This window comes from Plectropomus leopardus, chromosome 15, assembly GCF_008729295.1.
Source record: "Plectropomus leopardus isolate mb chromosome 15, YSFRI_Pleo_2.0, whole genome shotgun sequence".
NCBI classification, from domain to species: domain Eukaryota; kingdom Metazoa; phylum Chordata; class Actinopteri; order Perciformes; family Serranidae; genus Plectropomus; species Plectropomus leopardus.
In genome coordinates this window covers 28610246-28626494 of record NC_056477.1, presented here as the reverse complement: position 1 = coordinate 28626494, position 16249 = coordinate 28610246, and the positions used below count along the sequence as shown (strand labels likewise).

At 39.3% G+C, this 16249-nt stretch overlaps 2 protein-coding genes across 3 annotated transcripts in view; one reads left to right on the top strand and one right to left on the bottom strand.

Annotated features, from left to right (window-relative positions):
• The window catches only part of vrk2 (VRK serine/threonine kinase 2), a 29727-nt gene extending 27566 nt beyond the window's left edge, over window positions 1-2161 (top strand). The window contains exons 13-14 of one of the 2 annotated variants that reach the window (XM_042502074.1): window positions 614-829; window positions 1113-2161. In XM_042502074.1, the coding sequence (XP_042358008.1) occupies window positions 614-829; window positions 1113-1604 (708 nt within the window). In that variant the 3' untranslated portion in view covers window positions 1605-2161. The remainder of the gene's footprint in view (window positions 1-613; window positions 830-1112) is intronic. The other variant, XM_042502075.1, reaches the window with a different exon arrangement.
• A 708-nt stretch (window positions 2162-2869) lies between these two features.
• fancl (FA complementation group L) overlaps window positions 2870-16249 on the bottom strand; it is a 31688-nt gene continuing 18308 nt past the window's right edge. The window contains exons 9-14 of the mRNA XM_042502430.1: window positions 16138-16221; window positions 10495-10540; window positions 7626-7707; window positions 6681-6797; window positions 4247-4318; window positions 2870-3824 (exon numbers count right to left, since the gene is read on the bottom strand). Coding sequence (XP_042358364.1) covers window positions 3789-3824; window positions 4247-4318; window positions 6681-6797; window positions 7626-7707; window positions 10495-10540; window positions 16138-16221 — 437 coding nt within the window. The 3' untranslated portion in view covers window positions 2870-3788. The remainder of the gene's footprint in view (window positions 3825-4246; window positions 4319-6680; window positions 6798-7625; window positions 7708-10494; window positions 10541-16137; window positions 16222-16249) is intronic.

Below are 16249 nucleotides of genomic sequence, written 5' to 3'. Positions count from 1 at the left end.
GAGATTATCCAAAAAAACACTAGCCAAATTGGGTCAAGAAAGAGAAATTATTATTTTATAATGCATACATACATACATACAAATATACATACACATGCACATATATACACGTATGCGTATTTAGGTACATGCACGTACACCCATGCAAATCCCATACATATACACACTTACATACATATTAAATAAGAGTTATACAAATACCAGTCTGTGAAAGTGGGTTTAAATGAATTCTGTTAGTACAATTAGATAAGCCAAAAGTTATCTTTAAATAAGGTGCTTTTTTGAAGAACGTCCTGCCCTTGTTTAGGTAATATTTGTTGTTAAAGCAATATTTCTTGTATTTTGACCATGCCGTGCACTATGGGTTTGAATAGATATAGAAATTACGAGATAGCTTCTGAAATATTAAATAATTATTAAACTTTTCACAAAAACCAGAGTGCACTTGTGCGGTTAGTTAATCATAGTAAAAGAAAAAAACAGAACTTAATGTGTCCACACCTGCCATACATGTCCATCCTTATCATCGCAATCAACGGGAGAACATAAGCCAGACAGATGTATTTATATTTGAGTCAGTAATAAGCTGCTTTTTTATGCTGTTTGATCATAGCAGGAAGATGTTGGCGCTTTGCCTCCTGCCAGATCACTGAGGCCAAGGCGAGGCCCTTCCACTTATAACGAGGACGACAGTGTTAGTGAGGATGAAGAGGAGGAGGATGAAGAGGAGGAGGAGGAAGAGGAGGAGGAGGAGGAGGCTAGATCCAGACCTATCCCTGCATGCTATCTGAGAGGCCCCCCGATCGGCCCCAGACCCCAGCCCAAACAGGTGTGAGACCCGAGACCCCAGAGCAGCCAGGCTCCTCGTATGAGTTTCTTATTTTGCTGTATTAAACTGTATAAACACCTTAGTTTAAAAGAAAAAATTGATCCAAACCAAGTACTTCATCGTCAATAAGCTTTTGAAAAGATGTTTTGAAAGATTTGTTGAGACTAAAGAGCTCAGTTGGAAATCAGTCATTCACATCTAGTAGAATAGTATTGTTCAGGCTCCTGCCAGTTGTAAAAAAGAAAAAAAAAAAAAGCAAATGCTTGAATTACCTCTTTAACAGAATACTAAACCCAAACGGAGCAGCGGGAAAACAGATGACTTCACCGTGACCTCAGAGAGACGCGCAGGACTACACTCGCAAAGAAGAAATCACATATTGGCAAACTGTGATGCAGAGGAGCGAGCGCACACGGACTTCTGGGAGAAATGGGACGAAAGGCCGTGGCCCTACGATGAGTATGCCAACCGAGGACGGACAGGTCCAAACTGGGACTGTCCTCAAATTCACCAGAATCACCTCTCGACCCCTCAGGCCCAGCCATTGCTCCACTACAGAGCATGCTACAGCCACAGACAGTGTTGCCACGGCAACCTCTGTTGTAAACACAGACAGTGTTTTGGTGACTGGGAAGGGTCTGCTCACAGGGGCCCACAGGAGGAAGCTGGTCCCATTCAGAGGAAAGGACTCTTTTCCTGGTGTCTCTTTTTGGTCGTCTTCCTTTTCCTGGGTGCTGCTCTTGGTGTTTGCCAAAGTGCTTTTAAACCTTTTTAAACAAGAACGTTTTTGGGTAGGAACAGGATCAACTGGGGAAGCACCCAGTGAGATACTGAGGGATTTTTCCACAATATTTTTTATTTAGAAACAGCTTTTTGCAATCACAAAACAACACACAATTATATCTAATTCCAGAACAAAAGAGAGAGAGAAATAAAAAAAAAAAATAAAAAAATAATAAATAAGAACAAGAATGCTCCTCATATGTTAAAAATGCTAATCTATACAGAGTGGAGTACAATAATTGCACTAAATGTTAAATATGAGCAATATTCAAAAGACCAAAAAATAATTTATACATGCATCTGCATAGTCCACAAAAAATGGCATTTAATTTGATCATGTGATACCAATGCTTAATAAAAGAAATAAAAAGAATAAAAAAAACTTAGCTGATACCTGATATCAGTGTTTGTTGTTGTTGTTAGTTTAAGTTTTTTGTTGTTGTCATGTTTTTATTCTGATACACACTGAAAGGCTCCTCCAGGAAGTGCAAGAACCCGATGGCAGTCTTATCTGCTATTTATCAAACTTTTATTCTGACCTACACGTTGAGTTTTTCCTCTTTTTTTTAACATGAAATATGAACAAACTGACCATTGTAGTGTTTCTCTGTATTGCATGTTGTGATTCTTTGACAGTCACTTAGATTAACATTATCTTCAATCTGTGTGCAAAAAAAGAGAAAAAATCACAAAAAAGCATTGCACTTCTTTGTAAACACTCACAATGGACGCTCAGTGCAGTAAGACCACGGATATCGTGTATTCTTCCACACAAGTCAAGTCAATTTTATTTATATAGCCCGTTATCACACAACATGGTTTGCCTCAGAGGGCTTTACAGTGTACGACATCTCTCTGCCCTTAGACCCTCACATCAGCCAAGGAAAAACTCCTGAAACACACACTGTGCCTTGAGTTCACAGCAGCTACAGTAATGTAGCCTCAGAAGCCTCAAGCAGAGATGAGTGAGCCACAGCAGCTCATTCTCTTTCCTGATTGCTTATATACGGCTGCTTGGTTAGTGAGTTTGGCCTCAGACACCAACGCAAAAAGCCACCTTTCACTCATACTGTGACGTTTTTGTCAAATTTTGAACAACATACTATACTATGGCATTATCTATTTATCAGATTTTGAACAATATATGTTAATAATAAAAATAATAATACATTTTATTTATGAGAGCCTTTCAGGACACTTACAAAAAAACATCAGCAGTGAAACAGCATAAAACCACATATTATAAATGTGGGCAAACAAAATAAACAATATAAAGTGAAAAACAATTCTTAAAAATACATAAAAGTTGAACAGCAGTAGATTACGGAGAACAGGCACGTTTAAAAAGGTGAGTTGATGTGAACACCTCAGTGGGCGTGATTGCTCTGTTTCTCTCTCCCTCGTTTGCTCCTCCTCTCTCTGTCACAACAGGTGATAGCGATCAGCAGAGAGGAATATAAGGGAGCTGAGGAGCAGAGAGGAAGAGACGCTCTTTCACAGACACAGACTGACACCTGAGCACCAGCAGGTTTTTTTATGGTTTGTTGAGCGACATACTACACCATACCTTCACCCAATACTCATATTCACTGAATCAAGCTTTATGGCTTTATAAAGTTTTGGTTTGGTTTTTGTTTGTTTTTGTCTGTCTTAGTGTAATAAATTGACTCCCTCCTTGTCACATTCACCGAGCCAGTTTGTGACAACTTGTTTTTACCGAGTAGAGCTTGAATGCGTCACAATGCAGCTCAATTCAAGTTGTTAGTTCCTGCCACCGACTGCTAACTGCTAACATGAACTAGCTCTCCTCCTGCGGAGGTCAATACAGAGCTGTTGTTCAAACAACAGTGTTTCCCCCGATGTGTCAGTATTAAGTTCACTGTATCCTTTATTCCTGAAGGTGTCCTTGGGAAGATCCGTTGGTCCCAAACATGTCTATTGTCCCTAAGACTACAGTTCGACGACAGTTAGACTTGAGCTCTGCTTTTTAGCCTATGCAAAACTGATGTGACACAACAGAAAAATATCAGCCACTGCCATTTGTGAAAGTCATTTTATTTGCTGATAGGCCAATAAGGCGAATATTGTCCAATGTGCGTGCAAATCCAAAATCTACGAATCTTCAAAGCTGTTTCCCAAAGTCGACACGGCACTGACGGGAACACAGAGCCTCTTCTCAGGACTTCTGGGCCGTCATTTTCACAGTAATAGGCTGCAACAGAATGAAAATTGAGAGTTTTATTCATCATATTAAATGTTAAATATTAATAAATATGGTGTGAAGGATGGCTTTGTGAAAAAAATGAAGTGGCTCTTATTTCTGACTGGACAGCACATGAAGGACTTCCAAATCCACTCCAAATCCTGCACGCAAATCAAACGTTCTTTGAATCAATGGCGTGCGGTATTCACAGATATCACATACTTTACTTACTCCTTTATCACACGAGAAGCAGCGTGACTGAATGCAGCGCATTGTTGCAAACTCACTGAGACGCTTTTCAGTACAGAGAAGGTCACATGATGTATGGAGCCATGCTAATTAAGTATGCCGAATGTCTATTGACTCGCCGGCGAAGGCCTTTATGAAGCACTGGAAGCAGCTGTCAGTCACACGGTGAGGTGCACACATACCTTGCTGCAGTAAGGACACTCTCCAAAAACAATGTTGAAGCTCTGCCTGCTGGAAGGGAGCGCTCGCAGCCACTGAAGGAAGAGAAGGACGGAGGGGAAGAAAAGACCACTTCATCAAATCATTACCTTGGATCTGATGTGTCAGTGTCAAGTGACGAGAACTCTTGTTTCAATGTACACTCATTAATGCACCCTTTAAAGGTATATTCAAGATTATCTGACAAGTTGAAGGATTTTAAGGACTTTCACGTGGAACTTTACAATGCCACTTTTTCCACTCTGTAAAAAAGAAATGTCAATCTGTGTCGGCTCGCTGAATACAGAGTGTATAAACAAAGTAATCCACGCTCCGGCACACGGAGCTCATTTCCCGTGTTGTGAAGCCGCACCAGTCCACCTTAACAATCCCTCTCCTTACCTCTGAGTGGCGAGCAGAAAGCCCTGTGCACGCTGCAGCTCTCACTCCGCTGTCAGTATCAGAGCTAATAGTCCAGTCTGCACAACACTAAAACCATTTGTCCCCCGCCTGAAAAGTACCAGTGTCTTTTTTTTCCCAGCAGCTCAGCTCTTCACTGTTACATTCAAACATGGGCGACCCGGCTCACTTCAACATTACAACACTGACATTGATTTCTTTATATATCTGTGACAGTAATGTACATGCACTACAGGGAGTGCAAAATTGGCTGTCAATGACATGAAATTCACTGTGGGTGGAACTAAAAGGACAGAAAGTAACATGTGAAGCTACACTCAAATCAGCATTGTATTATGGTTGCCTGACTAAAAACACAGCATTCGTTGCACATGGTAACAGACTTTTTTTTCTTAGCCATTGGATTACAAAAATTCTTTTTGCACAAACCACCTCAGGTTGTGTCCAGTCATTGAGTCAATGATAATTCAAATTAAATTAGTTTCTATTATGTTTTTGGATTGTCTGTCCGTCCATCTAATTCTCAAGACAGGCTCAAGGGATTTTTTTACATTTTGGACAAATGTCAACTTGGACTCAGTAATGAACTGATAAGATTTTGGTGGTGAAAGGTCCAGGTTGCTGTGACCTTGCATCAGTCCCAATTTCATGACAGCAATATTTTAAGAAGGCCTTGAAGGCATTTCTCTACATTTTGCACAAACATCCACTTAGACTCAATAATGAACTGATAAGATCTTGGTGGTCAAAGGTCAAGGTCTCTGTGACCTTGTATCGGTCTCGTTTTCATGACACCAATCTTTTAAGAAGATCACGAGGGAATTTCTCTATTTGGCACAAATGTCCACTTGGACTCAGTGATGAACTGATTAGGTTTTGTTGGTCAAAGGTCAAGATCACTGTGACCTTGCATCAGTCACATTTTTATGACAGTAATATTAGAAGTTTATTATATGTGGCATAAACGTTCACTTGACTCAATAAGGAACTGACGAGTCAGAGGTCAAGGTCACTGTTACTTTGATCCATTTTATTCATGTCAATGTAGTATCTAAAGAACATCTTGAGGGAATTTCTTCAAATTTGGCACAAATGTCCACTTTGAGTCACAGATCAACTGATTAGAAGTTGGTGGTCAAAGGTCAACATCACTGTGACTTTGTGTCTGTCCCATATTTGTGAAGGCAATATTATTAAAAGGCTTTAAGGTAATTACTTGTCCCCTTGGATGATCTGCTTAGAATTTGGTGGTCAAAAATCAAGTTAACTGTGACCTCACAAAACATGTTTTGAGCCATAACACAAGAAATCATACAGTAATTATGACAAAAATTCACACAAACGTGTTGCAGGATAAAATAATGAAGTGATGACATCTCTTGGGTGGTATCATGGTATTGTGGCATGGTATACCAGGGTATTTAGAAATCTTGAAGGTATGTTTTTTAATACCGTCATAAATACAGGCGCTCCTATTTATATTAAACTTATTTGTAGTGCATAGCAGGCACCACTATGGTATCATCTATTCTGGTGGAACAGGCAGCTGAGCTAAAAGACATTGTGACACCTTGGGGTGGAGGGAGAAGTTACAGGACTGTAAACAGCCGGTGGCCAGCAATGACCAAAATGGCATGTTTTTTATATCCAACTCTGTGAATTAAGGATTTATTTTGACCAAACCAGAGCTGATGATTATTGGAACAGTGAATTTACTAACAGTAACCAAACAGTTTGGATTAGTTTTATTTAGTTTTTGTCGCGATTGAATGATGTATGTTTTATGATCAGTTAACGCTGCATCTAAGCCTCAACAGTCTTCCATGACCAAGAAAAAGTTTAATTTAAAAGGTGTACAGTTGTATTTCTATGTTGAATAAGGAAAATAGATATGAGAATATTTAGGCACAGCAGGCTTAACCCATCATATACCTTATACCGCCAAGTCTAGTTTTAAGAAAGATATAAGTATACACATGTACATTAGTGTGTTTGTACCTCATACAGACAGGCCTGGTGGAAGGGCTGGCCACAGCGAGGGTCATTACACACTTGATCAGGAATCGCAGCTTCAAGACGATAGGAGTAACAGATCCCACACTCGACACTGAAGCTCTACACACACACACACACACACACACACACACACACACACACACACACACACACACACACAGAATAAATATTCAGCATGCTTTCTCACATACTAGATGGCTACAGATGCTTAAGATTTGGGCAGGTCCTCTGTAACCACTTAGTGTAAAACAACTAGTCTAGTTAAAACTCCAGTGCTGACATCACCCCGTAACACCCCGAGCTTTCCCTCTTTCTCTCTGCAGTCCCACCGTTACACACTTTTCTCTCTGCTCTCGTTTGCATTTTGGCATAATGAGAAGCTCCTGTTTTTCTGGAGCTATCCATTAAGAGAGAGGATGGCAGGTAAAAAAAAAAAAAAATCAACATCTGGTCAACTCAACTTTTTTGCACTCCTCTGAATGTTAATGAAGCCGAGGCATTAATCACTGCGGCGACAGCGGATAAACACGACGCCCTTTTAACCCATCCGCGGAGAGGGGAGGGGAAAGAACGAGTGTTAAAAAAAGAGAGATAAATGGTTTTGCGTGATTAAAGCGATTTGATAGTGCAGAGAATTCTGCCATCTTTGTTATTCTAATGATCTTTTCTGTAAACAACCCAATTAAAGGAGAATTTGTGCCCACCTCATGGAAAAAAAAACACAGAGAGAAAGAAAAATATGGAAATAAACAGAAAAAATAGGCAATAGCGTATGTCCGCCCCCTTATAACTTGAAGCTAAAACACATGCACAAACGGGAGTATGCATGCATGGATGTAAACACACACACACACACACAGCTCACTGAGGTAATCGTGATGGGAATGGACATGTTTGAAATGGAAAGGGGGCAACTGTGTCACATACAGATTTTTCGTGGGTGGCAGGTGACGGGAATTCGATCTCCAAAACATCCCGGAGGTTGTGCAAGACGCTGGAGTCCAGGTTCCTGCCAGCAGACCACAGACAGCTCCTTCACACACTAATTAACCACATGCAAATGAGCCTGCAAAGACACTGGGGGATGATTAGGAGACTTTCACCATTGGTATAAAAAAAAAGAAAGGAATAAAAAAAGCACAAGCATTTCTGCCGCTTCAAACCGAACAGCGGTGAAGGGAGATTTTCCTCAGACGTGTCACGCAGAGAGGCAAATGTTAAAACCTGTGGTGAGACTTAAAATATGGACTTTACTTGAAAATAAAGTGCAGTTGTGTGTTTTTTTCCTGTGAGTGATAATCAGAGTATGGGAACTGGTTTGCATGATTTATAATGATGAAAAAAAATAGTAATGGATGAAATGCTCAAAGTCAATAAATCCCATAAAAAGACAAAAATCAACTATGAACGTATCTACAAGTACTGTGTGTGCATCAGAGCCTGTTATATCTTCTTTCTCTGCCATAGAACTCAATTGTTAAAAGCTAATAAATATACATCAATAAGCCTCACTGTTGCACTGGCTGACATGTTCTTTCAATATGATGAACACACACACTGTCATCTGTTTTGACTCAATAACACATATTCTCCTGCCGGAAATACTCAGCAGAGCAGCAAATGTGGTTTAATCCGCACCTGAAAATAGTCCCCTACAAAGGTATTATTTCCTGTTTAATAAAAGCTCTAGTGAGCAGCTGTTTTAGCAGCTACTGACTGACTGTTTTTACTGCAGCATTAATTCATGTTTTGGCCATTTTGGTGGCATTGACTGGTGGTATTTACTCTCTTTTTACCTCTGTTTTGGTCTTCACCAACTCCTGAGAAAATATTCGCCTCTTTCACTGCTAAATGCTTCACTAGCTATTTAGCTTTTCACTGAGAACATCTAACCGCTGCTGGTGGAAAAAAGCTTCAAGAAACTGCAGAAAATGAAGGCTGATTTATACAAACCCCAGTATCAATGAAGTTGTGTAAAACGTAAATAAAAACAGAATACAATGATTTGCAAATCCTCTTCAACCTATATTCAGTTGAATACACTACAAAGACAAAATATTTAATGTTTAAACAGATAAACTTGTTATTGTTCTTTTGCAAATATTCACTCATTTTGAATTTGATGCCTACAACACGTTCCAAAAAAGGTGGGACAGGGGCATGTTTGCCACTGTGTTACATCACCTTTCCTTTTAACAACACTCAGCTAACCACTTAGCAACCACTAAGCGTTTGGGAACTGAGGACACGAATTGTTGAAGCTTTGGAGGTGGAATTCCTTCCCATTCTTGCTTGATGTACGACTTCAGTTGCTCAGCAGTCCGGGGTCTCCGTTGTCGTGTTTTGCACCACACATTTTCAATGGGAGACAGGTCTGGACTGCAGGCAGGCCAGTCTAGTACCTGCACTCTTTTACAGAGCAACACTGTTTTAACACGTGCAGAATGTGGCTTGGCATTGTTTTGCTAAAATAAGCAGGAGCGTCCCTGAAAAAGACGTTGCTTGGATGGCAGCATATGTTGCTCCAAAACCTGTATGTACCTTTCAGCCTTAATGGTGCCTTCGCAGATGTGTAAGTTACCTATGCCATGGGCACTAACACACCCCCATACCATCACACTTTTGAACTTTGCGCTGATAACAGTCTCAATGGTCCTTTTCCTCTTTGGCCAGGAGAACACGACGGCCACCAAGTTTCTCAGTTTGAACATTAAATATCTTGTCTTTGTAGTGTATTCAACTGAATACAGGTTGAAAAGGATTCACAAATCATTGTATTCTGTTTTTATTTACATTTTACACAACATCCCAACTTCATTGGAATTGGGGTTTGTAGTTGTGCGTAAAGTCCATGCATGGGCCAACACAATAGCTTATGCAAGAGGCCTATGCCATTTTGAGCATTTATATTCTTGCACAGGGTTGTCCCTACTGGAGGCCGTGGTCCAAAAATGGGTCACAGGTCCATTCTGAATGAACCACAAGAGACTTGTAAACATGCCAAGTTTGTAAAAAATATGTTTTATTTTGAATTAGCTTTAACCCTTTGAAACCTGAGCAAATTGACTTGATTTGTTTCAAAAACATGGATAGAAGGCAATGAGCAAGGAATGAAGAAATGACCTAAAAATTAGCAAAAAATTATTTTTAAAAAAGTGCAAGAAAATATCCTGAAATTTGCATAAATAAATTTAAAAAATTAAAAAAGGTTAAAAATTACCACGATAAAGTTCTTAAAAATTTAGATAAATTTGTAACATCATTTTAAATATGCAATTGTGATAATCATAACTACAGTTTTTCCACAGCTCTTTTCTTTTTCCCAACTTAAAAAACAAATAATTTTCTAAATTTACTAATTTCTTGCAACTTATGAAACCTTTATTACAAAATTGTTCAGTTCTACTTTTACATATGTTTTTAAAATAAACATGCCAATGTGCTCATGGTTTGAAGTTTAAATACTTGTGAAAGGCATCTGAAAGCAGCACCATGAAAGTTATGTCGCTTCAGGTTTCAATTGGTTGATTTTGAAGTGCTCTTTCAGTTTATTCTTAGATTATATTTTATTCCTTTGTGTTCTAAGCAAACATGTTGTTTACATTTTGTGGACCTTGAACTAATGACTAAACGGAAATCTGGACCCCGCGGCAGGACCAGTTGGAACCCACTGATTTACACAACAGAAAATATTATCAATAACTGGAAAACTGATTGCTTGATTCAATAAATGATTATATTGCATTATCTCACAGTCCAGACACAAGTCAAATGGTGATGATGCAGAGAGCCTTACCAGAGGTGCATGTTGGCGTTGAGCTTATTCCTCAGCGGAGTCACCACTGTAACGACACAACAAAGGTAATGATTTGGTGTTGAGTGTAAACTGTGCTGCTAATAAAAAGCCTTCAGTTTGATTCCAAGCACCTGCAGAGACATTATTATTAGACAAAACATACTCTGCATATCCTCAAACGCCGTCTCTTATTTGACAACGGCCCCGTTCACCACAGACGGCGGCGTCACTGCTGTCAGATATGAACCATCACTGCTTCCTCTGTTCCACGGGGGAGCTTTGTCTCCGTGCAGCGCTCATCACTTTCACTATTTGTTATTCCTACATGCAAAAAGCAATATTTCTGCGCGACCCCTCGTATTTGAGGGTCGCCGCCTGCCTCCCATCTTGGTGGCTGAAGTGTGTATGTGTTTAATATCTTTTGAGTTGCATTGCTAGGCAACAGGCTAGGAGTTGCATGACCTTGGGTTTACAGAAACAATGGCCGACAATTGACGGGGACTTAAATAGAAAGCTGAAGCTGAAGCTCGCCGGCTGGCTCCAGCGTCGGTGTGGTGAGAATGAAAACTTGGCGTTCAGGAAGCAAGTCTTCTGACATGACAACAGACAACAACAAACACAAGCAGTGGAGACACGGAGATCAGTGAAGAAGCAGCGTTACTCCTCTTTTTGTTTGCACCGGATGACTTCTCACTGACCTGATCTGAATAATGGAGAGCAGCGGCTGAATTTGACATTTATTGCCTGGGTTGATCCTCAGCTGGCAGATGTGGAAACACGCTTGTGATTGCAGTGATACGGGCCTTATAATGAGGCTTAGGACACAGGCATTACCATTACTGTTACAGCATTAATCAATTCATTGATTGGTCTAAAAATTTTAATTAACCATTTACCTAATCTAAGAAAACATTACAGATGTGTGCATGGTCTGGTTTCCCAAATGTCCCCATTTGTGGCTGCTCTCTTTTATCTTTGCCCATATGAATGGAAAACTTTGGGGGGATTTAGTTGGATAAGACAAGGAGTTTAAAGATGTCACTTTGTGCTCTGGAAAATATTATGGGCATTTAACAAAAAAAAAAAAAATTGACATCATTTCCATGGCAAGATTAATCAAAGAAACAATAAAAGTAAGGATGCAAAAAAAATGCAAAAAAAAAGTAAAACGTGATGACCATAAATGACTTTATGTTTAAAAAATATCAAATGATTAGAGACAATATAAAGAAAACATACATTTAAAATTAGGCTATATAAATATTTATTGATCATATTTATATTTATTTATTTTTATTAATTTCTTCACTTTTTTCATGTAATTTCTATTTTTCTATTTTTATTTTTGTATTTTTGCAGATTATTGTGATTTTCGTGAAACTTTTACCAATATGTTGCTAATTTTTGGGTCATTTCTTGTTACGCTTTTCAGGATTTTAAAAGAAATCAAGCCAATTTGCTCAGGTATCAAAGGGTTAACCTGTGAATTTTTAAGAAAAAAATAAATAAAAAACAATGTAACGTAAAATACAAGAGGTCTTTGCTTTTAGTCCGGCGCTCCATTGCCTCAGTGAGCTTTAGAGCTGCATTTCAAAGCACAGTCCATTTAGTGGTGGTGAAATTTTAATGTTTTGTGGTGTAAATTTATTGCCATTTATTTCATTTTCTGTTGGCCTTGCTGACATACAGCTAGCAAGCTGCATTAACACGTAGAACCATAGTTCCCACTGCCCACCCTCCAGTCTCTACTGATTCTTTGATGCTCTGCACTGGGAGCCACCTGCAACAGGTGGGAGAAAGCTTGAGGCGCTGCTCATTTCAGTGACGGGACACGCTACTGTATAAACATGGTGAACAAACTCCAGTCTCCACCCATGGATGTATTAAGAGAACTGGATACAGCATAGGCAGCGGGGCCCAGTTCATTAGCTTCCAAATGGTGCATGAAGCCAAAATGTTGATTGCGAGATTAAATGAAATTGAAAGAAATTAACAGTATATTTACTGTGGGCAGGTTTCCATGACAGATGTTTGCGCAAAAACTTAAGCCATATTTTCGAAATGTCGATAAGACACATTTATGAGATGACATCATTTCCACTAAGTGATGTTCTACGACTTTTCCTCTGGTGATAACGTTCCACGAAGCATGGTGATGGATGTTCAACACATTAGCAGCTTTATTTCTATTGCAGCCACCACACTAGCTATGATTATTTCTAATCAAAGGCTATGTAGGTGTGTTATGTGAGCAATAATAGAAAGCAAACCCCTTATATGTGTGAGCGGCCACGTATGAGGGATTTCCTGGGAGGTGATAGTCCATGATTTCACAGAGGAATCGTGGATTCAAAACCTCCAAATGATCCGCTCAACTTTTGAACAGTTATGTGATGCAATAACAGCTCTTGTAGCTCCTGCTGCATCATGAGGGAGCCAATTCCTACTGACAAGCACATAGTCTTACCATCATGTGACCTACAAAAGCCAAAAAAGTGATATGATGGCAGGTTTTTTTTTTAATTTTACGTGTTTCCATTAGGCATATTTATATGTGCAATTTCAATTTGTGCAATTTGAGAGTTAATCCAATCCTGTCTAATGCTACTCCGTGCTTAATCACACCTACGCATCAAAAGCCAACACTTCTGATCTAAATTCATGTCAATAGAACTGCTTTATTTCCTGGAGATGTGTTGCTATGGCATGTTGATTTGCTCTGTTTACCAATCATGAGCTGTCTGATAGTGAGGGCATCATTTCCATTCTGAAGCTTTGTATGAAGTACTTGCTGGCTTCGCCTCTCAGACCACATAGATGCTGCCCTAACCTTGTAAGAGCTGTATATACACACACATACATTTATATCTTCATACATTTTCTAATTTACATTCCTATTCCTAATAAAAGGAATGTAGCATTGAAAATTAATCAAAGCTAAGGCGGCAAAGGACAGCGTCCCTGAGACAAGAACAGATGGTCGGCTTGTTTATTTTACTTTTTTGTGTGTATGTGTGCTTCCAGATGTAAATACAGCACAGTCTTAGTCTCCATCCATGAAATTAAACCTAATTTATAGTGTTAATAAAATGGAATTTCAGGACATTTTTATTTAAATCATCATCATTGTAATGTGTCATGTGCTGGCTTGAAATAAATGTTTTTGAATGAGAAATTTGCTGTCATATTAGGTGTGTTGCGTGATCCAAAAGTAGTCTCACCACCGCACGTCACCAAGCTTGGTTCTCAAAGTTAAATGTAAGACTTTGAAAGACCTTTTAAATACCACCTAGAATGAAATTTAACGCCAACTTCAAGGCCATACTGTCAAATGTCTCGAGGATGTAAAGCAAAATCAGTGTCGACTTTTAGCTCCAGAAAAAATTATTCACTAAGTAATTGAATTTTATGAAACGTATTATCAATACTCACATTCAGATGTCATTTATGTAGCTTTGTTTGGCCCGTGTCTGTACTTTAATAATATTAAATGAAAAATAGAGTCCAAACTCCTCTCAGTGGCCTCACATATAACAATAAATAACAGAAATATTTAACACACAATGGCTTTGTCAAGTGTGTGACTGTAACCTTATCTTATAAAGTTGAAAGGAAAAGCTGTGTGTTTGTCGCATTTAAGAATCCTTCTCAACGGCCTCACATGGCGCCTTTTAAACACAAAGCTCCTATTCAAACCAAAGCTGACTCAAGAGAAAGTAACAGACAAAGCATGAAGTGCATTAGGATCAGAAAGTGCAGCGATCCATTCTTGCTGTAAAATGCGAGTGTTTTAAGTTTTTGGAGCTCTGCTCTATAGATGTGTCTTTATATACAGTCTATGTACCAAACATACAAATGTCGCATCTGGAGTTGAGCATCAACATATCAAGTAAGCCTAATTAGAAAACTGATTTTGTGTGAAATCCATAAAGATTTAAATAAAGAGAGGTGGGGCCACATGTGCAGCCTGACCACACCCAAGGGTGTGGTCTCACACTATAAAATGGCCGCCGCAGTCTGCTCTCTGTTATGGCTGAGCAGCTGACAGCACATGGTTGACACACTGGTTTTGTTTTGCTGTATTTCAGTTCACACACACACCACTTTCAACCATGCACACACCACAGCGACACTCCACACTGCTGTGGACTCTCCCTTTCTGTTCAAACCAGGAGCCAGGATTTTAACACTGCTGTTTAAATAGTTCAACATTTTCTGACATAAATTTTCTTTCTGTCTGAGAAGAGCGTTTATGTTTTTCTTTCACCTAATGAGACTATGAGGAAAACAGGGATCTTGTCATTTATATATGATATTTCTGGTGGGAAAAGGCAACCAGCGTTGGTAAACTTTTCACAACACAGGGCAGGAGAGCTCTGGACTTAAAATATCACGGGTCATCATGGAGATGAATGAATGCAGTATTGATCAGTGGCACAAATATATCAATAAAATGTAGCATAATCAGGGGAAAAAGCACAGTGCGTTCCCTGAATGGATACCTGCTGTCACAGAGGACACTGCAGCAGAGGATAACAGGGATGTGTGTGATCATTTCCTACATATACATGTATTTAGATACATTATATGTATCTAAAGATATAAGATCATCTTGTTTGGTTGGGAACTCATTGGTGAGCTGCCAATGCCGCCACCGAGGCGGCCCACAGAGCAGAAAGCCGAGGTAACGGCGGGCGGACAGGTGTCAGATGTGTGCAAAGCACCTGAGTGAAAACACCAACCATCACGGACAGTCTGATATAACATCCAAAACTCAGCGGGACGCGTAACAAGCAACATCACCATGAGAGGACAAGTAAAAAACTTAAGACCTTTGTAAACAAAATGTAAGACTTTGTTGGTAAATTCCAGAATTTTTAAGACCTTAAATTTGAGTTTATTTACTCTTTGAAACCTGAGAAAATTAACCTGATTCCTTTCAAGAACATAAGAAGAGGGCAGTGAGTAATTTTTACAAGAAATTACCAAAATATCACCAAGAAATTACCTAAAATTTATCTGAATATTTGTAAGAGAAATGAAAAATAAAAAAAGCAAACAAGGAAATAACCTGACCCCTAAAGTAGCACTAAAAAAATAGATTTTTTTTTTTATCCACAACATAATTAAAAAATATATATATTATAAATACCATTTTCAGTATTTTTTGTCCTATAATTTTTTTATTATCCGATAATATTCTCTGTGTCTTACTTCTTTTTCAATTAAATGCTTGTGAAAGGTGTCCGAGCGCAACACAAGAAACATGATGCCTATCCTTTCAAAGGGTTAAATTCAAGGCTTTTTAAGATCTTTTGAGACCTCATGGGTGCCCTATGTCAGCTACTTCACGAGGAGGCGGATGAACCATGTTGTGGTGTTAGCGTTCACTTGCTTATAGTTGTCAGTTTATGTTTCTTTGGGGACTTTGGCGGCTGTCCCCTCAGCATGTCACCTGCACAACACTGTATTCATGAAGCTCGTGGGCCCCTGATAACTGCATCTTAATGAGGAGAGGATTTCACATGCTGTAATACACTGTGTCAGATTTGGGTGTGTAATAATGCAGATACACTTCTTGTGCTCTTGCACTGCCTGAAAACACACTTTCATGTGCTGCCATGTCTCTGGGGTCCTACCCACCGTGCTCGGCTCCCAGCAGGCAGCACTCTGGCAGCATCTTAGGGTGTCTGGGATCCAGCTCCACTTTGATGGACACGTTGCTTCCTGCACACACAGAGAGGGATGTGCGATT